Source organism: Camelus dromedarius, chromosome 9 (genome assembly GCF_036321535.1).
Source record: "Camelus dromedarius isolate mCamDro1 chromosome 9, mCamDro1.pat, whole genome shotgun sequence".
Classification (NCBI taxonomy): domain Eukaryota; kingdom Metazoa; phylum Chordata; class Mammalia; order Artiodactyla; family Camelidae; genus Camelus; species Camelus dromedarius.
The window spans coordinates 74,052,175-74,071,979 of NC_087444.1; the positions used below are offsets into that span (position 1 = coordinate 74,052,175).

At 39.1% G+C, this 19,805-nt stretch overlaps 2 protein-coding genes and 1 non-coding gene across 4 annotated transcripts; all 3 read right to left on the bottom strand.

Moving 5' to 3' along the window:
- Nucleotides 1-869: 869 nt before the first annotated feature.
- LOC135318459 (orphan sodium- and chloride-dependent neurotransmitter transporter NTT5-like) lies at nucleotides 870-5,488 on the bottom strand. 2 transcript variants are annotated; one of them, XM_064489516.1, is made up of 5 exons: nucleotides 4,322-5,488; nucleotides 3,723-3,924; nucleotides 3,444-3,603; nucleotides 2,152-2,314; nucleotides 870-1,934 (listed from the first exon to the last, which is right to left on the bottom strand). In XM_064489516.1, exons 1-5 carry the CDS (start codon nucleotides 4,538-4,540, stop codon nucleotides 1,689-1,691), a joined length of 990 nt encoding a protein of 329 aa, XP_064345586.1. In that variant the 5' UTR covers nucleotides 4,541-5,488; the 3' UTR covers nucleotides 870-1,688. The 2 variants fall into 2 exon arrangements, with proteins under 2 accessions (XP_064345586.1, XP_064345587.1); XM_064489517.1 differs by having other exon boundaries at nucleotides 3,723-4,247.
- An 11-nt stretch (nucleotides 5,489-5,499) lies between these two features.
- LOC105100219 (sodium-dependent neutral amino acid transporter B(0)AT2) lies at nucleotides 5,500-8,459 on the bottom strand. Its single transcript, XM_064489518.1, has 4 exons — nucleotides 7,743-8,459; nucleotides 6,926-7,052; nucleotides 6,558-6,733; nucleotides 5,500-6,072 (listed from the first exon to the last, which is right to left on the bottom strand). The coding sequence occupies exons 1-4, from the start codon at nucleotides 8,142-8,144 to the stop codon at nucleotides 5,827-5,829; spliced, it is 951 nt and encodes a 316-aa protein (XP_064345588.1). The 5' UTR covers nucleotides 8,145-8,459; the 3' UTR covers nucleotides 5,500-5,826.
- An 8,288-nt stretch (nucleotides 8,460-16,747) lies between these two features.
- Nucleotides 16,748-16,854, bottom strand: LOC116155042 (U6 spliceosomal RNA). Its single transcript, XR_004139072.1, has one exon. It is a non-coding gene; the product is annotated as a U6 spliceosomal RNA (small nuclear RNA).
- Nucleotides 16,855-19,805: the final 2,951 nt, after the last annotated feature.

Sequence of the window (19,805 nt, forward strand, 5' to 3'; positions counted from 1 at the left end):
AGGTTTCCGTGGGAGCCACCGCCATTGGGGTCACAGGCGATTTTAATATTTCGCTGTAGCTGGAAGGTGATTTAGGCAATTCACCTTGGAGATGCTCACATCTGAGATGCCTCCCACAGAGCCCCAGCCCATCCCCTGTTGATTCACTCTTCTAGGTTTCGGACCCGCAGCCCGAGATCATGGCGGCGTCTTGGACTTACCTCTCTCACTGCCGCCTTCTCCACCGTTCCCCGAGCTCTGAGAGCTGACGACCTGCACGCTTAGGTGTGAAGCACAGCTCAGTTTTTCCCGCTCCTTTTCACTCCGTCATCCCTGCCTCCTTGGAGCATCTTCTAAGTTTATTATTTGAGGAGGATTCCTACGGCCACCAGTTACCAGGCCAACTTAGCCTGGAGTGAGGTCATTGGTTGCCCGGCAAATTTAGTATGGATAGTGGCTTAATGGTTAACACACTTTGTGGACTGAGGTAAGGGGAGAGCTAAGCTAGAACTCAGGAGACCTGTTTCACGGTTCACACTCTTAACTACTGTGCTATAAAGATTAAACATAGTATACAGCTTCGATATCTAAAACAGTGCGGTTCTGGAGCAGATTTACACAAGCAGCTTGACAGCGTAGAATACAAACTCTAGAAGAGGACCTGGCTGCTGATGTAAATCAGGATGTGATAAAGCGGCATTTCAAATCAGTGAACAGAATATGGAGTATTCAGTAATTGGGTTGGGACAACTGGCAAAACACCTGGGGAAAAATTATGCTTCTTACAACAAAATATACTTCAGATGGGTAAAGACCACAATGTAGAGAATGAAAACATAATTCACTGGGAATAAATATGAGCACATTTATCTTGGCACAGGGAAGGGCTTTCTAAGAATAACATAAGAATAAGAATCTATTAAGTTTGATCAGTTTAACTATTCTTTTAACTATATAAAAACAAAATCTCTGTAGGGCAAAATAAAAAGAAAATTAACCAAATTAAAAGGCATCAAACTTGTAAAAAGCTTCAACATTAATAACAAAGGGCTTAATTTCCCTAACATATCAAGAAATTTACAAATTGCATAAAAGGATCAACAACCCAATAGACAAATGGGCATACGAAATGAACAGGCAGTTCAAAAATGAATAATGTACAAGTTACCTTATGATCCAGCAGTCCCACTTCTGGACATATATTGGAGGGAATGAAATTACTACCTCAAAGAGATATCTGTACTCTCATGTTCATTGCAACATTATTTACAGTAGCCAAAATATGGAAACAAACTAAGTGTCCCTCTATGAGTGAATGGATAAAAAAAATTACACACACACACACACACACACACCATGGAATATTATTCAGCCATGAGAAGGAAATTCTGCCACTTTCAACAACATACATGGACCTTGAGGGCATTATTCTAAGTGAAATAAGTCAGAGAAAGATAAACACCATCACCTCATTTATATGTGAAATCTAAAAATGCTGAACTCATAGGAACAGAGAGTAGAATGGTGGTTGTCAGGGGCTAGGGAGTGGGGGAAGTGGAGGGATGTTGGTCAAGGGGTACAAACTTCCATTCTAACGTCAAGTTGCCAGCCAGGGAGTTCCACTTTGATAAAGAAGTGATGCTGTGTCAGATGAACCAAGTCTTTATGTCCAAGAGGAATTACTCACATGGCAGAAAGTTTTTTCTTGGTTATTTATCCATTTTATTCACCTTCTTTAGGCTTTGCTTCACCTGAAGCCGTAGATGGGCCTTCGGTAAGCCCTCTTTAGCTTCAGGTTTGAGGATAACTGTGGCCCTCCTGTGGGTAATGGAGGCAGACGTCACCTCAGTGAAGGTGTAGAAGAAGTAGGCAGGGACAGGCAAGATGGTAAGGATGATGAGGGCTATAAGCAGGACTTTAGCCCATGATGGGTAAGTTCGGGTCACTTCATCTGACTGTGGAAGAAGGGGAGGAAGTTTTAGAATGTCCAGGTTCTCTGAAGTGGAAGGCTGACGAGGGCGGGGGTAGGAGATGAACCAAAGCAAGAGACTTAAATAACCGAATCTCCAGGGAATCAGGGAATAAGAAGTCTGTGTCGTAGGTGGAAGAGTGGATTGAAAAGTCTTATTCCCACTCCCGAGGGGTTTCTGGGGTCTGGGGAGGGAGGCTCACACTTTTTGAATCCCAGGCCAAGTAGGTGATTTTCTTCACAAACAGGTGAATCAGGGCACTTAAAAACAGGACTAGCAGCACAAATGGAGACAGAAAACACCACAGCCAACGGTAGACGGGGGAGATGGGTCGGCCCAACATGATACTCAGGTCTGCAAGGAACCTGAGAGGAAGGGCCACAAGACTTTGGGAGGCCCATTCAGGCCTTACTCAGCCTTGGTATGGGGGTCAGTCCAAACTTAGCCCGGGCGAGGGCCCTTAACATTTCTTAAACCTTTCTGTTCACCTCCACAACCAATCTTCTTGCTACTAATTCATCCTCTTTCAGTCTGATTTCTGTCCCAACCCCAGGATTTAAAAAACAAAACAAAAAACAAAACAAAACATTTCTCTCCCCTATCACCCTTCAAGATAAAAGCCACCTTCCTCAGCATGGCTTCTTCAAGCCTATATACCCAGCTTTCTTTGGTGCACCTTCTTAATCCCAGTACATATGCAATTCCGCCTAGAACACCTTTCTCTCTTTCTCTCCCTTGACAAATTCCACTTCATCTTTCTAGATTCTGTTCATGCATCCTCTCCTTGCCTGACTCTTCAGTCTTCTTTAGATAAAAATCTGTGTAGAGTACCCTCGGCTGCTTCTGTCATAGACTTACTACCCTGCCCAAGGATATATCTCCCTCTTTGGACTCTGAGAGCAGAAACTAAATTTAATTTATCCTAGCATCTGAAGCACTAACCACAAGGCCTGCCTGGCACATAGAAGGTCCTATGAAATATTTGAGAGTGACTGGGTGTATGAATGAGCAAACTGATGCCAAGAGCCACTATCACCTGTAAACGCTGCCACCGTTGGATTACATGGTGCTTCTCAAATGGCAGCGTGCATAGAATCCCTTGGGGTTCTTGTTAAAATACAGATACAGATTCAAAGGTCTAGCGTGGAGCTTGAAGGTCTGTATTTTTGATAAGCTTCCAGAAGATGCCAATGCTTCTGGTCCATAGAGCACACTTCGAGAAACAAGAGATTACACACCTCAGATTTCTACACTACCCTGGTTAAATGAAGAGCTTAGGAGCCCCTCGGACTTGTAGAGACTGCTCACCACTTTTCCATTTTACAACTATTTTCTCCTGGAACCAACCCATGCTTTTCTCCTTCCTACCCTCCTGGGGGGTCTCCATAAGCCCTGCAATAAGAGATCTGGCAGTGAGAGCAGGAGGGGCCAATGCTCCCTAGGGACCCTAGCTGTCTGAGTGCCCGGCAGGAGATCCTGGACTTGGGACATCACCTCCTGGCCCCATAGATCCAGGCCATGGCCACTGTCTCCAAGATGACAACGAAGAAGAGGGGCAGAGATGTCCAGTAATCATCCAGCAGGTTCACATAGTAGCTGCCCGAGGGCCTCACGAAGAGGAGGCTGCTCAGGAACATAGGCACACAGACACCCACTGGAGGAAAACATCAGATTTAAATAAAGGTCAGAATTCAAGCTGGGCTGTGTAAGAGTCCCACAGGGCTTAAACTAAACAATGGCCATAGGTGGGAGTGGGGTCATAGGTCAGAGTACCTGTGAGCAGCCCTGAATGTTCCCTGAGGGAAGAGAAAGTATTCTGGAGAGGGGTAATGATGCCTTGTATGATCCCTATTACGGTGCTCAGCCCCAGGGTCACCAGCAACACGAAGGTAATGATGGCCCAGAAGGTGGATCCAGAAAACACAGAGATGATATTACTGATCGCCACAATAGCCACACCTGGGCCCACCATAACCTGCGAGTGAAGGGAAGAACGGCGAGGGTTCTGAGCTCAGGCTGTCGATCCCTGGCTCCATTCCCATCCCCTCCCCTAGGAAACTACCTGTAGCACTGTTAATGGATGTAATTATACTCATCTGGCCTTGAGGCATGAGGACTTCCTCCTAAAATAGCCGCTGGTCTAGCAGCTCTTTGGGGTTGGGCTGAAAAAGCTTATATGAACTCTGGTGCCTGGTGCTACAGAGGCTACAACTACCTTACCACTAAAGGATACTGTGAACCTTGGTCTTGGCTGTCCAAGATACTCCTGAGAATTGCCTTTCTCAATTCTGCAGACACCTAAGGAGAGAAGTTTCTGGTGCACTGGGGGTTTTGAGGGGACCTCTAGGGCCCCATCCCCAACCCTTACTTACCTCACTCAATTGCTCAGATAAGTCACAATTGGTCAAATGGGGTAGGATCCTTTCTTTGACTTGTCCAGGGAGGTTGTTGAGCCACTTGGAATAGATGGAGCTCGGATCATGATGCAGACTATCTGGGGGCTGGGCCTCAGGAGGCAGCAAATTCGCAGCTATCAGATCCATCACTGTCTTAGCATTCCTGGGGACAGAGGTAGAACCATATAAAACCATCTGGCCCTTCACAGTAGCCTCCTCCCTTATCCTCTAGATGAGAAGGGAAATCACTAGCCTAGAGTTTTTGATCTGATTAAAGTAGAGCCTTCCCTGAAACCTAGGTCTCCAGAATCCTGGCGTACACTGCCTGACACCTGTTTTCATAATCACAAAGATGTCTGTGGGGAGCCAGAGAATTTCTGACTTAAGTAGATTCCTGGAGGGGGTCTTTTCTATAGTTATCAGTGACAGCTTTAGGACTCCTACCTCCTACTAGACAATCTCAGGATAACATGATGGTTTCTCAGCTTTCTTGACCCGCTAGCCTCTCCAACTTCTTTACTCATAGCTCTCTTAAACCTTCTATATACTTCAGCCATACTCAACTATTAAACCTTCTTCAACTTGCCACACTATTTTCTCAGTGTCTTTGGTACATGAGGTTCCCTCTGCCCAAAACAACCCCACTCTACCCCTACTCAGTTTACCTCAATCATACCCTCTCACCATTCTCCATTTGGCAAATTCCTACAAATCCTTACTGAACTCTGTTTACTGCCATGGAAATTTATTTTCATAAAAGCAAGTCAACAAACTGCAGAGAAGTAATATGGTATGATCTAATTTTTTAAATGGTACGTTTTTATATATAGGTCTACAAATTGAAATATTTGAAAGAATACTAACAGTGATTATTTGTGAGGAGACAAACACAGCTCTGGACTGCCTTCTCTGACTGCCCCAGAAAGTTAGTAACTCCCTCCTCTGTGTCTCATCATCCCGACTACCAGTCCTGATCTATTTGTGATTATCTGTTTAGTTTTTACTTCCTTAAAAGACTATGATTTTCTTGAGGTCAGGGATGGTGGTCTAATTCACCATTGGCTATGTTTCCAGAGTTCAACACATGGGTTGGTAGATAGGAGATGTTTTATAAATGTCTAATGAGCATTTTTGGAATGAATGTTATAGGAGAAGAAAAAGGGGAGTAGGCTATGGACATCCTGGTGCAGTGGGCCTTTTTTTTTTTTTGGTCTAATGGTTCACTTGAACATATCCTCTAATTTTTTCATGGTAACCCCAGGTTAAGAATGGGGTGAATACACCTTTGAAAACCACCAACTTTGGGGCTTTCCTAGACTAGAAAGGCACCTCTGAAAGAGACAGAGTTGGTGAGATTCAGATGTTTCTAAGCTTTAGGATGCCCCAGTTTGAGGGCCTCATACTGACAGCCATCATCCCTGAGTTCTGTGGGCTGTTTCTAAGAGTGGTCTCTGTGATGATCTCCATATGAATGATTGGGCTCACGTCAAGTAACATTTTTCGTTGTTCTTTATGGCCAAGTGACCCATTACAGCAAATACAAACACCGTGGTAGTCATTGAGGCAACCAAGTTGAGAAATGACACAGCAAAGGCATCCATGACACAGTTATTGGACCGAGGGATATGCGAGCTGACTGCTGTGAAGCTGCCAAAGCCGGCGCCCAAGGACAAAAAGAGCTGGTTCCCTGTTCGGCGCCACACTTCCACAGAGTACAGGGCTGGCACCTGAGGAGGAGAAGGACCATGCAAATTGGGATATAAAGGGAGGAGAGGCAAACCATGATGGAGATGGAGGATGAGAAGGGAGTGAAAGCGGGAAGTAGGAGGGCCTCTATCAGACTAACAACCTTGCTGTCCCTGACACCCACCTTTGGAAAAGAGAATTAAAGGGTGGGGGATGCCTCACCTTGGCAGCCAACAAACTCTTGAGACCAAAGTTTGCGCCTTTCAGCATGAGACTCCGGATAAGAAGACAGAAAAGGATGATGTAGGGAAGGAGTACTGAGACATACAGCATCTGGTAGGAAGTATGATTCAGAAATAGAGTTCAGCAAAGGCAGAAGCTGGTAGAGTAGGATCACAGGCTATTTGGAATCAGAGGTCAGATTAGAAGGAGAAGTTGGAGACCTACAGGCATCAAGTTAGGAGAATGTTAGGGAGTCTCAGATAGAAGGAGGCCCATTAGATTAGTAAATTAGAGGGTGGCTTACCTTTCCAGTGGACTTGGGCCCTTTCCTCGTAGAGATGCAGATAATTAACCAGGTCACAAAGAGACAGACACTGAGATGCATGACTGGTATCCCACCTATCTCGATTTCATCTGTGGCCTTCAGTACCTTCCGGTACCAGAAGTATGTGGTAGGTGTTGTCCACGCACATTCAGGATCTGAGGTGAACTGGCCATGGAGGGAACTGCAAGACCAGGTGCGCCTCCCCCTTCTCCACAGCCACCCGCTCCTCCCAGTCCCACTGCATCATCTTCCAGCTCATCCCTGTTCTCCCAGTGATCCTTTTCCTCCTTCATTCCCCTGTCCTTTTCTTAGCCCTCCCACTCCCCTTTTCTTCCCTCTCTTCTCACCAAAACCACTGGAGTTCTTCATTAAGGGACACAGTGACCAAGGTAGTGGAGACTGGAAAGACTGGACCAAATAGAAGAGATTCCAGGCCACGAGCACACTGTAGTACAAGCCCACGATGATGCACACCTAGGGACCATGAAGAATTCTGGAGATAAGGAAAGAAACGTAGGCCAGAAGAAGGGAGGGGATTTGGCCTGAGGATTGGGGAACTGAAGGGACTTGACCCATGGAAGTACAAGGGATGGCATGTAAATGGTAGGCCTGGGCAGCCCAGGGCTCCTCACCATGAAGCTGGTATACCCTAAACCTCCAATCCAGGGGCTGATGACCTTCCATCCACCAATGCTGCCCTGATGCATCCTTTGACCAGCTGCCATCTCCAGGAATAGAAGAGGAACCCCAACCAAGAACAGCATGAAGATGTAGATGATTAAAAAACTGCCTGTGTAGGGGATTCAGGGAAGGGCTCTGAGCACCATCTGGCCTGGACTTCTTTGTAGGTCCAGGAAAACATATTCCCCACCTCTCTCAGGGCCACAGGCATCAGGACTCGACTGTTTCCATACCCCTCACAGTCCCAGGTATCTATCCCTCAATTCCTGGAAGATCCAGGTAGACCTAGTTTCCACTCCTACTCTTGACCCAGGTCTCCAATCCTACCATTCCTATGAACCGAAGTATTCACAGATATCCTGCTGCCACCCTCCCAAGGTTCTGGGTGTGCAGGTACCTGGCCCCCACTTCAGTCAGTTTCCCAAATCCTCAGTCCCTTCTCAGAGACCCCAGAATAGCCAGGACAAGCCTCTAGCTCCTCACCCCCCTGTGGGTCCATGATTCCTGGTCCCCAGGCTTACCACCTCCATTGTGAAAACACAGATAAGGAAAGCGCCAGATAGTGCTCAGCCCCACAGAGAAGTCCACCTGGGCCAGAAGGTACTCAATTTTATTGGCCCAGGATGATTGGTCGTGGGGGGCTTCATCCTTTGGCTCATCTTTATCTACGGTCTCCAATGTTTCTTCATTCTCTTCATCAGACCAAAGGTATGTTGGCAGAGTGTCATAGTTCTGACTCTTCACAGTCAATTCCTCGGTAGGCAACAACTCAGACCTTAAGAATTGGGAAGCTGAGGTAGTAGCAATCAGGGACGTGGAATCCGAAGGTCTAGATATCTGGGGTTTCTCATCCTGGGTCTCCATGTTTTCATCAACAGTTAACATCCTGGGTGGACTCTAGTTCCTTCTTCTGCAGGGATGGGGCCTTCTTTCTTGTTGACCTTAAGGACATCAAGAACTGTAGAGTTTAGGTATATGAGCTAAGGGAAGATGAGATTAATCCTGCAAGAACCTGAGGCCTCCCCAATCCTGTTATCCTTACGTGGCTAAGAACATGGAGTCTCCACCCTGGAAAAGATACCGAGAATATGCCTTCCTCTAGAAAATAATAACTTAAAACAATACCATCTACAATAATACCCTAAAAAAGTTAAAATAATTTTATGAGGAATGATTTTAACAAAAGATGAGCAAGACCTTTAACATACACACACACACACACACACACACACACTATTAAAATGTTACTGAGAGAAAATAAAGAAGCCCTAAATTAAGGAATGTAATATGTTCATGAATTGGAAGTCTCAATAGTATAACAATGTCAATGCTCCCTGATTTGATCTATAGATTCAATGCAATTTCTATTAAAATCACAGCAGGATTTTTGTGGAGCTTGACACACTTATTCTAAAATGTACATGAAAAGCAAAAGGCCTTAACTGGTTAATACAATCTTGGTGGAGAAGAACAAAATGCAAAGACTAATTTTAAAGCTATAGTAATTAAAAGAGTACGGTATTGATACAGGGATCTATGGCACAAATAGATCAGTGAAGCAACATGCAGCACTGACCAATATGGTAGCTACTAGCCACATACGGCTATTTTAATTAAAATTAAATAACATTAACAATATAGCTCCTCAGACATACTAGCCACATATCAAGTGCTCAGTAGACATATGGCTAGCATACCAGAAGGGCAGATATAGAACATTTCCATAATCACAGAACATTCTTTGCATACCACTGGGAGAGTTCAAAAACATACTCACGCATATATCAAAACCTGAGTTACAACAAAGATGATACCGCAAAGCTGGAGAGAAAGGACATTCTTTTCAATAAATGACTAGCTATTAGGGCAGCTATTTCTATCTATGTAGAAATAATTGAACCTTGGCCTCCCCAACTTCATCCATTAAATAAAAATCTATTCAGAGCAGATTGTAGTTCTAAATACAAAAGGTAAAACAATAATATTTTTATTAGCTCCTCACCCCCCAAAAAATTTTTAAAATAACATTTTTTGATGAAAAGCCTAGGTTAATATCTGCATGACTTGGGGGTAGGTACACATTTCTTAAATAGGGTACAAAAAGCACCAATCATAAAGGAAAAGTTTGACATACAGGACTAAATTAAAAAGAGAAGCTTCTTTGAATCAAAAGTTACACTTAATTGAGTAAACAGACAAGCCACAGAGTTGTGGAAGACATCTGCAACACAAATCGTGGACAGAATAACGCCCTCCTCCAAGACATCCACATTCTAATTCCTAGAACCTATGAATATGTTACCTTTCATAGCAAAAGTGACCTTTCAACGCGATTAGGTTATGGATCTTGAAAAGGGGAGATTAACTTGGATTATCTATGATGGGCCCAGTGTAATTACAAGGGGCCTTTTGAGGGAAAGAGGGGGTTAGGAGATTCAGATTTAGAGAAGAAATTGGGATGGCAGAAGCAGAAGTTGGAGTGATGTGCTCTGAATGTTGAGAAAGGGGCCATGATTCAAGGAATGCAGATGACTCCTAGAAGGTGGAAAAGGCTAGGAAATGGATTCTTCCCTATATCCTGCGTAAAGAACACAGGCCTGCCCACCACTTGCTTTTAGCCCAATGAAACTGATTTCAGATTTCTGCCCTGCAGAACTGTAAGATAATAAGTTCATGTTTTAAGCCACTAAATTTGTAGTTATTGTTAGAGCAACAGTAGGAAACTAACAAAGTATATAACCAAAAAAGGGCTTGTCCCTCCCCCAAATTTATAAGAAAGAAATACTGACAAATAAATAAGAAAAGGCAGAAAATCTAAAAAGTGGAGGAAAGGGAAGAGAAAGCTCACACAGGCATATTACTAAAGAAAATATACAAGTGGTCAACAAACATATGAAAAGGTGCTCAATGCTCAACTTCATTAGTCAACAAGAAAATGTAAATTAAAACCACAGCAAAAACAGATAAGATACATATGTGATAAATCAAGTATAGTAATGTGTTAACTGTAGAATCTAGATTGATGGGTGTACGGATGGTCACAGTATAAGTCTTTGAACATTTCTGTATGCATAAGCATTTTTTCACAATAAAATATTGGGAGGATACCACATATATTCACTAGACAAGCTAACGTGAAAAGGACTGATTAAACCAAATGATGGCACATGTGGAAACTTCTGGAACTCACATACACTGTTGGTAGGAACACAGATTGGTACAGCTGCTTCTAGTTGAACTAGTTGAACATATTCACACACTTTAAATATTTTCATACTTCATCACCCATTCCAAAGTGAGTATCTAACAGAAATGTGTCCATAAGTACACCAAAAACTACGTTCAAGAATGCTAATAGCTGCACTATTTGTAATTGTCCAAATCTGGAAACAATCCAAATATCTTTCAAGCGTAGGACAGAAAAGCATATGATGAGCAGACAACAATAAAAAGAGTGAATTACTGGTATGTGCAACAACCTGGATGAATCACAGTCATATTGTTTTGAATGAAAGAAGCCAGGCCCAGAAGAGAACATACGATATAATTCCATTTATAAGAAAAGGCAAAACAAATTTATGGAATCAGAACCCAGGATAGCATGGTCACATTGTGATAATATATTTACCCATAATTATGATTTGTGCATACTTCAATATGTGATACTTCAATAAAAGTTTGTCTAAAAATAAACAACGGGGAAAAGACTCTGGATTTCTATACAGTAATAATAAACAGAAAGTGGGTCGAAAAAAGAAAGATGGCACTTACAACAGTAACAAAAACTTTATGGCATCAAGAATAAATCTAAACAAATAAAAGCAAGAATAAACAAATGGGACCTAATGAAACTTACAAGCTTCTGCTCAGCAAAGGAAACCAGAAGTAAAACAAGAAGAAAACCTACAGAATGGGAGAAAATTTTTGCAAGTGAAACCGACAAAGGCTTGATCTCCAGAATATATAAGCAGCTCATACGACTCAATAAGAAAAAAATAAACAACCCAATCCAAAAATGGGCAGAAGACCTAAACAAGCAATTCTCCAAGGAAGAAATACAAATGATCAAAAAGCACATGAAAAAATGCTCAATATCACTAATTATCAGAGAAATGCAAATCAAAACTACAATGAGGTATCACCTCACACCAGTCAGAATGGCCGTCATTCAAAAATCCACAAATGACAAATGCTGGAGAGGCTGTGGGGAAAGGGGAACCCTCCTACACTGCTGGTGGGAATGCAGTTTGGTGCAGCCACTATGGAAAACAGTGTGGAGATTCCTCAAAAGACTAGGAATAGACTTACCATATGACCCAGGAATCCCACTCCTGGGCTTGTATCCAGAAGGAAATCTACTTCAGGATGACACCTGCACCCCAATGTTCATAGCAGCACTATTTACAATAGCCAAAACATGGAAACAGCCTAAATGTCCATCAACAGGTGACTGGATAAAGAAGATGTGGTATATTTATACAATGGAATACTACTCAGCCATAAAAACCGACAACATAATGCCATTTGCAGCAACATGGATGCTCCTGGAGAATGTCATTCTAAGTGAAGTAGGCCGGAAAGAGAAAGAATAATACCATATGAGATCACTCATATGTGGAATCTAAAAAACAAAAACAAAAACAAACAAAAACAAAGCGTAAATACAGGACAGAAATAGACTCACAGACAGAGAATACAGACTTGTGGTTGCCAGGAGGGTGGAGGGTGGGAAGGGATAGACTGGGATTTCAAAATTGTAGAATAGATAAACAAAATTACACTGTATAGCACAGGGAAATATACACAAAATGTCATGATAACTCACAGAGAAAAAAATGTGACAATGAGTGTGTATATGTCCATGAATGACTGAAAAATTGTGCTGAACACTGGAATTTGACACAACATTGTAAAATGATTATAAATCAATAAAAAATGTTAAAAAAAGAATAAATCTAAACAATGTTTAAAAACACCTAAATAAATGCAGAAATACTCTATGCTCATGGATATAAATACTAAATACCCAATAATGTAAAATGGAATTTCTCCCCCAAATTTATAGATTCAATGCAATTCTAATTGAAATCTCAACATAATTTTTCATGAAAGCTAGCAAGATTTTATAACTGATATAAAAGAATAAAGTGCAAAAAAGAATGAAAAGACTGCTACTAGTCTTCTGTTGCTGGCCAAGATGGAGTCAGTGAACAAAATATAACAAATCTCTCCCACCAATTACAGCCAAAATCTCTGGATAGATTACAAGCAACTACCTGAGGACTTTGAAAAGTAAACAGCAATGGTCAGCCTGGGGTTTCAAGTTAACTTGAATAATGACATAATGGCAGGGATTAGTTTCACATATTTTTCCTCCTTTGTCTCTGATCCAAGAATAAGCCAAATCATGGAACTGTACAATAAGCACTAAAAGAAACAATTCCAGGAGATATCCCCTATTTCCAGAGGACCAGGGAAAGGAGCTCCTATGTGTGGCGGAAACACCAATTTTCCCTTCACAACTCGGAGGCTCACTTTGAACTAGGCAAGTATGGAACAAATGCAAAGCACAGCAAATCTTTGGAAACTGAACAAAGATACAAACAACTGCCCACGTCACGGACTAACCGCAGAGTGGCACATGCTAATCCAAATAGCATAGCAAAGGCTTTGAAAATTGAACTAACATTGTAACAAACACCCATAGAAGATATGACAAAATCTGCCATCTGAACCTAACCAGGCTGATTGTCTGCGTAAACAAATAAGCAAACAAAACTCAACATTCTCCAAAGGATAGTAACAGGATCCTGAGTCTCACAACATAATATTCAAAATTCGTAGGATGCAATCCAATATTACTCACCACTTAAACACACACACACACATACACACACGAAAATCTGACCATTTCCCAAAGGAAAAGACAACAGACGTCAAACCTGAGATGACCCAGGTGATGGAATTATTACACAAAGACTTTATAATTTTTTAAAAACTGTATTATTTTTCTATCATTAATGAGGTATGATTGACAAGTAAAAATTGTATGTATTTGAGGTGTACAATGTGATGTTTTGATATATGTATACATAGTGAAATGATTACTACAATGAAATTAACATCTCTCACTTAACACCATTAAGTTTTGTGTGTGTGGTAAGAACACTTAAGATCTACTGTTTTGGAGGGGTCGGGATAGCTCAGTGGTAAAGTGCATGCTTAGTATGCACGAGGTCCTGGGTTCAATCCCCAGTACCTCCATTAAATAATAAATAACTAAATAACTTTTTTTTAAAGAGCTACTGTTTTAGTGAACTTCAGGTATACAACACATTAACTATAGTCACCATGCTGTACATCCAGAACTGACTCAGCTTATAAGTGAAAGTTTGTTCTCTTTGACCAACAAACGTTTCCCCATTTCCCCCATCCCTCAGTCCCTGGTGACCACTCTTCTGCTCTCTGTATGAGTTAGACTTTCTTAAATTCCACATATTAAGTGAGATCATATAGTATGTTATCTTTCTGTGCCTGCCTCATTTCACTTAGTTAATGTCTATGAGGTTCATTCATGTTGTTATAAATGGCAGTGTTTCCTTATTTTTAAAGGCCAATAATATTTCAGTGTGTGTGTGTGTGTGTGTGTGTGTGTGTGTGTGTGTGTGTGTGTGTGTGTGTGTATCACATTTTCTTTATCCCAGTCATCCATTGATGGACACTTAGGTTGTTTCCATTATCTGGGCTGCTGTAAATAATGCTGCTATGAACATGAGACTGCAGATATCTCTTCAAGATACTGATTTCATTTCCTCTGGATATATATCCAGAATTGATACTGCTGGATCATATAGTAGTTATAGTTTCAATTTTTTTGAGGAACTGCCATCCACTTTTCCATAATGGCTGTATCAATTTACATTCCAATCAACAGCATATAAGTGTTCCTTTTTTCCACATCCTTGCCAACATTTTTTGACTTTTTGATAAAAGCCACCTTACCAGAAGTGAGGTAGTATCTCATTGTGGTTTTGACTTGCATTTCCCTGACGATTAGTGATGTTGAGCCCCTTTTCATACAGCTGTTGTCCATCTCTATGTCTTCTTTGAAGAAAGTATCTATTTAGGACCTTTGCCCACTTGTTAATTGGGTTATTATTTTTTTGCCATTGAGTTGTATGACTTCTTTATATATTTTGGATATTAATACCTTATAGATATATGGTTTGCAAATATTTTCTCCCACAGAATGCCTTTTTCCATAGAATGCCTTTTCATTTTTTGATTGTACAGAAAGTTTTTAATTTGATGTTGTCACAGTTGTTAAATTTTGCTTTTGTTCCTGTGCTCTTGGTGTCATATCCCCCTTCCCCCAAATCATTACTAAGACCAATGTCAGGGAGCCTTTACATATGTTCTTTTCTGGGAGTTTTACTGTTTCAGGTATTACATTTAAGTCTTTTATCAATATTGAGGGGTTTTTTGTGTGTGTGTATGGTGTGCTATAAGGGTCCAATTTCTTTCTTTTGCATGTGAATATCCTATTTTCCCAAAAGAATATATTGAACAGAGTATCCTTTCCCCATTGTATATTCTTGGCTCTTTAAGGTTGGTTGACTGGATATGTGTGGGTTTATATCTGGGCTCTCTATTCTGTTCCACTGGCCTACTTGTCTTACACCAGTACAATACTGTTTTGATTATGATAGCTTTGTAATATAATTTGAAATTAGGAAGTGTGGTATCTCCAGCTTTGCTCTTCTGCTCAAGACTGCTATAGCCATTTGAGGAACTGCCCTCTAAGAAATGTTCAAGGGGCCCTGCAGGGTGAAATGAAAGGACACTAAATATTAAATTGAGTCATATGAAGAAATAAAGATGTTGATAAGGTATGAATACATGGGCAATTATAAAAGCTAGTTGTAACAACAGTTTGTAACTCTACTTTTTATTTTCTACATGAAAAAGACTAATTCAAGAAACCAATACACTGAAAAAAAATAATTTTGAGTCTAAAAGCTAGTATTACAGTAACTTTTGTTCATAACTCTATATTTGGTTTTCTACATAATTTAAGAGACTAGTGCATTGAAAAGAAGTATTAGTTTGTGTTTTGGAGCATACAATGTATAAAGATGTAATTTTGTGACATCATCAACCTAAAGGGGTGGTGATGAAGCTGTAAAGGAGCAGAGCTTTTGTATATTATTGAAGTTAATTTGCTATGAATTCAAATTAGAGTGTTATAACTTTAGGTTATATGTAATCCCCATAGTTGTTATATGTAATCCCCATGGTAACCATAATTTTTAAAAAATAGCTATAGAATACACAGAAAGTGAAATGAGAGAGGAAGTTAAACATTTCACTACAAAAAAATCAACTGAACACCAAAGGAGACAGTAATGCAGGGAAAAAAGGGGCCAAAAAAAAAAAAAAAAGCTGTAAGGCATATAGAAAGCAAATAGCAAAATGAGAGAAGTAAATCTCTCCTTATCAGTAATTACTTTAAATGTAAATGGATTAAATTCTCTAATCAAAAGACAGATACTGTCAGATAGAAACACATGGTCCAACTACATGCTGTCTACAAGAGACTCATTTTTTCCCTTTTCTTTTCATTTTTTGATTTACAATGTTGTATTAGTTTCTGGTGTACAGCATAATGATTTAGTTTATATATAAAAACACACACAAACATATATATTCATATATATATAATATGAATATATATGAATATAAATATATATACACACATATATATATTCTATTTCATTACAGGTTACTACAAGCCATTGAATATAGTTCCCTGTCCTGTATAGTAGGACCTTGTTGTTTATCTATTCTGTACATAGTAGTTTGTATCAGCCAATCCCAAACACCCAGTTTATCCCTTCCTTCCCCCTTTCCCCCTGGTAACCATAAGTTTGTTTTCTATGTCTGTGAGAAGAGACTCACTTTAAATCCAAAGATATAAATAGACTGAAAGTGAAAGGATAGAAAAAGATATTCCATGCAAATAGTAGCCAAAAGAAAGCAGGGGTGGCTATGTTAATATTAGACAAAATAGACTTTAAGTTGAAAAAGTTTAAAAGAGACAAAGGAGGACATTAACAAAAGGTTCAATAGAGCAAAAAAGAAAACAATTATAAGAATTTACACACCTAATAACAGACCATCAAAGTACATGAAGCAAAAATGAACAGAATTGAAAGGGGAAATAGTCCTACAACAACAAATAGAGACTTCTACACCCTGCTCTCAGTAATGGGTACAACAACAACAACAAAAATGCATCTGGAAACAGAGAACTTAACATAATAAACCAACTAGGTCTAACAGATATATACACGACACTCTACCTAACAACAATAGCATACACATTCTTCTCAAGTGCACATGAAACATTTTCCAGTATAGAGAATATGTTAGGCCACAAATTAAGTTTCAATAGATTTTATTTATTTATTTATTTATTTTTACTAGGCAAAAATATGGAATGTTTCACAAATTTGCATGTCATCCTTGCACAGAGGCCATGCTAATCTTCTCTGAATCATTCCAATTTTAGTATATGTGCTGCTGAAGTGAGCACAAGCTTCAATAGATTTTAAAAGGCAGATATCATAAAAAAGTATCTTCTCTGACCACAAAAGGATGAAGTTAGGTATCAGTAACAGAAGTAAAACTGGAAAATTAATAAAACTGTGGAAATTAAACAATACACTCTTAAACAATGAATGGATCAAAGAAAAAATCACAAGGGAAATTACAAAATTCTTAGAAACAAATGAACATGAAAACACAACATACCAAAAGTTATGGGATACTGCAAAAGTAGTACTAAGGGGGACATTTGTAGCTATAAATGTTTACATTAAAAACACAAAAAAGTCTCAGATGAACAACCTAATCTTACCACTTTCACTTAAGGAACAAACTAAACTCAAAGGTAGCAGAAGGAAGGAAACACTAAAGATCAGAGCAGAGATAAATGACACAGAGAACAGAAAAAGAATAGAGAAAATCAATGAAACCAAAAACTGGTTCTTTGAAAAGATCAATAAAATTCACAAATCTTTAGCCAGATGAACTAAGAAAAAAAGAAAGACAACTCAAATTACCAAAATCAGAAATAAGAGTAAGGAATTACTACCTATTCTATGAAAATATAGGATTATAAAAGAGTACTATGAAAAGTTATATACAAACAAACTGGATAGCCTAGATGAAATGGACAAATTCCTAGAAGCACAAAACCTACCAAGACTAAATCACAAAGAAGTAGAAAACCTGACATAATTAGTAAGGAAATTGAATCAGTAATAAAAATCTCCCAGTGAAGAAAAGCCTTGGACCTGATGGCTTCACTGGTGAAATATGCCAAACACTTAAAGACTAATATCCATCCTCCTCAAACTTTTCCCAAAAACTGAAGAGGAGGAAACACCCCCTAAATCATTTTATGAGGCCAGCATTACACTGATACCAAAGCCAGACAAAGACACTATAAGAAAAGAAAACTATAGACTATGAACATAGATGCAAAAACCTCAACAAAACACTAGCAAACTGAATTCAGCAGCATGTTAAAAGGATAATACATCATGACAAAGTGGTATTTATTCCTGGAACACAAGGATGACTCAACATATGAGAACTGATCAATGTAGTATACCACATTAGCAGAATGAAAGATAAAAATTGTATCATCATCTCAATAGATGCACAAAAAACACTTAACAAAATTCAACATCCTTTCATTATAAAAACATTCAACAAACTAGGAATAGAAAGAAACTATCTCAACATAATAAAAACCACAGCAAACACCATACTTAATGGTGAAAGACTGAAAGTTTTCCCTCTAAGATCAGGAACAAGGCAAAGATGTCTGCTTTCACCACTTCTATTCAACATGGTACTTGAAGTTCTAGCCAGAGCAATTAGGCAAGAAAAAGAAATAAAAGGCACATAACTTTAAGGAAGAAGCAAAATTAACTATGATAATAGATATCTATATATAATCTAATATTCTAATATATATCGAAAACTAAAGATTCTACTCAAAAACTGTTAAATTCTGTTAGAACTAATAAATGAATTCAGCAAAGTAGCAGGATAAGAAATCAATAAATAAAAATCAGTTGTATTTCCATATACTAGCAATGAACAATCAGAAAAGGAAATTACAAAAACAATTCCTTTTATAATAACATCAAAAAGAATAAAATACTTAGGAATTAACCAAGAGGTTAGAGACTTGTACAATGAAAACTATAAAATATTGCTTACAGGAATAAAAGAAGACATAAATAAATGAAAGCACATCCCATGTTTATGAATTGGAAGATTTAATATTGTTAGGATGTCAGTACTATCCAAAGCAATCTACAGATTCAATGCAATCCCTTTCAAAATCCTAATTTTTTTTATAAAAATAGAAAAACCCATCCTAAAGTTCATATGGAATCTCAAGGGGCCCTTAGTAGCCAAAACAATCTTGAAAAAGAAGAACAAGGCTGGAGGACTCAAACTTCCTGATTTCAAAACTTACTACAAAGCTACAGTAATCAAAATGTGTGACACTGGCATAAAGAAAGATATATAAACCAGTGGAACAGAATGGAGAATCCAGAAATAAACCCTTGCATATATGGTCAAATGATTTTTGACAAAGGAGCCAAGATCATTCAATGGGGAAAGACTAGTATTTTCAACAAATTGTGCTAGGAAAATGATATTCACATGCAAAAGAAGGAAGTTGGCCGGGGGTGGGGATGGGTATAGCTCAGTGGCAGAGTGCATGCTTAGCATGGATGAGGTCCCAGTTTCAATTAAAAATACCTCCATTAAAAATAAATAAATAAACCTAAAAAAAAAAAAAGAGAGTGAAGTTGGACCTTTACTTAACACCATATGCAAAAATTAATTCAAAATGGATCAAAGTCCTAAATGTAAGACCTAAAACCATAGAACTATTAGAAGAAAATATAGGGCAAAATCTGAATGACACTGGATTTGGTAGCAATTTCTTGGATATGACACCAACGGCACAGGTAAAAAATATTTAGAGAGACAAATTGGACTCCATGAAAAATTTTTAAATTTGTGTATTAAAATTGTAATACCAAAAGAATATTCTGCTAAAAATACCAAACTCACATAAAAAAGTAAAAAAGTAACCCAAATAGTAAGAGAAAATATTTGCAAAATCATATGTCTGATAAGGAATTAATACTCAGAATATATAGAAAATTCCACAACCTGATTCAGAAATGGACAAAGGACCTGAAGAAACATTTTTCTAAAGAAGATATAGAAATGATCAGTAAGCACAGGAAAAGATGTTCAACATCACTAATTACTAGTCAAATACAAATCAAAACTACAGTAAGATATTATTTCACTGTATCCTTAGTATCTAAGATACTATTAGGATGACTACTATAAAAAAAAAAAACAGAAAACAACAAGTGTTGGCAAGGATGTGGAAAAATTGGAGCCCTTGTGCACTGTTGGTGGGAAAATAAAATGATATAGCTA

Coding starts and splice junctions, on each gene's coding strand:
- LOC135318459 (XM_064489516.1), bottom strand. CDS start 4,540: ATGGTTTTATATGGTTCTACCTCTGTCCCCAGGAATGCTAAGACAGTG. Junction 3,604..3,722: donor ACATTCAGGGCTGCTCACAG/GTACTCTGACCT, acceptor GTTTTCCTCCAG/TGGGTGTCTGTGTGCCTATG. Junction 2,315..3,443: donor TGGATCTATGGGGCCAGGAG/GTGATGTCCCAA, acceptor CCTTCCTCTCAG/GTTCCTTGCAGACCTGAGTA.
- LOC105100219 (XM_064489518.1), bottom strand. CDS start 8,144: ATGTTAACTGTTGATGAAAACATGGAGACCCAGGATGAGAAACCCCAG. Junction 6,734..6,925: donor GAAGAACTCCAGTGGTTTTG/GTGAGAAGAGAG, acceptor AGTTCACCTCAG/ATCCTGAATGTGCGTGGACA. Junction 6,073..6,557: donor GGCCCAAGTCCACTGGAAAG/GTAAGCCACCCT, acceptor TCTCCTCCTCAG/GTGCCAGCCCTGTACTCTGT.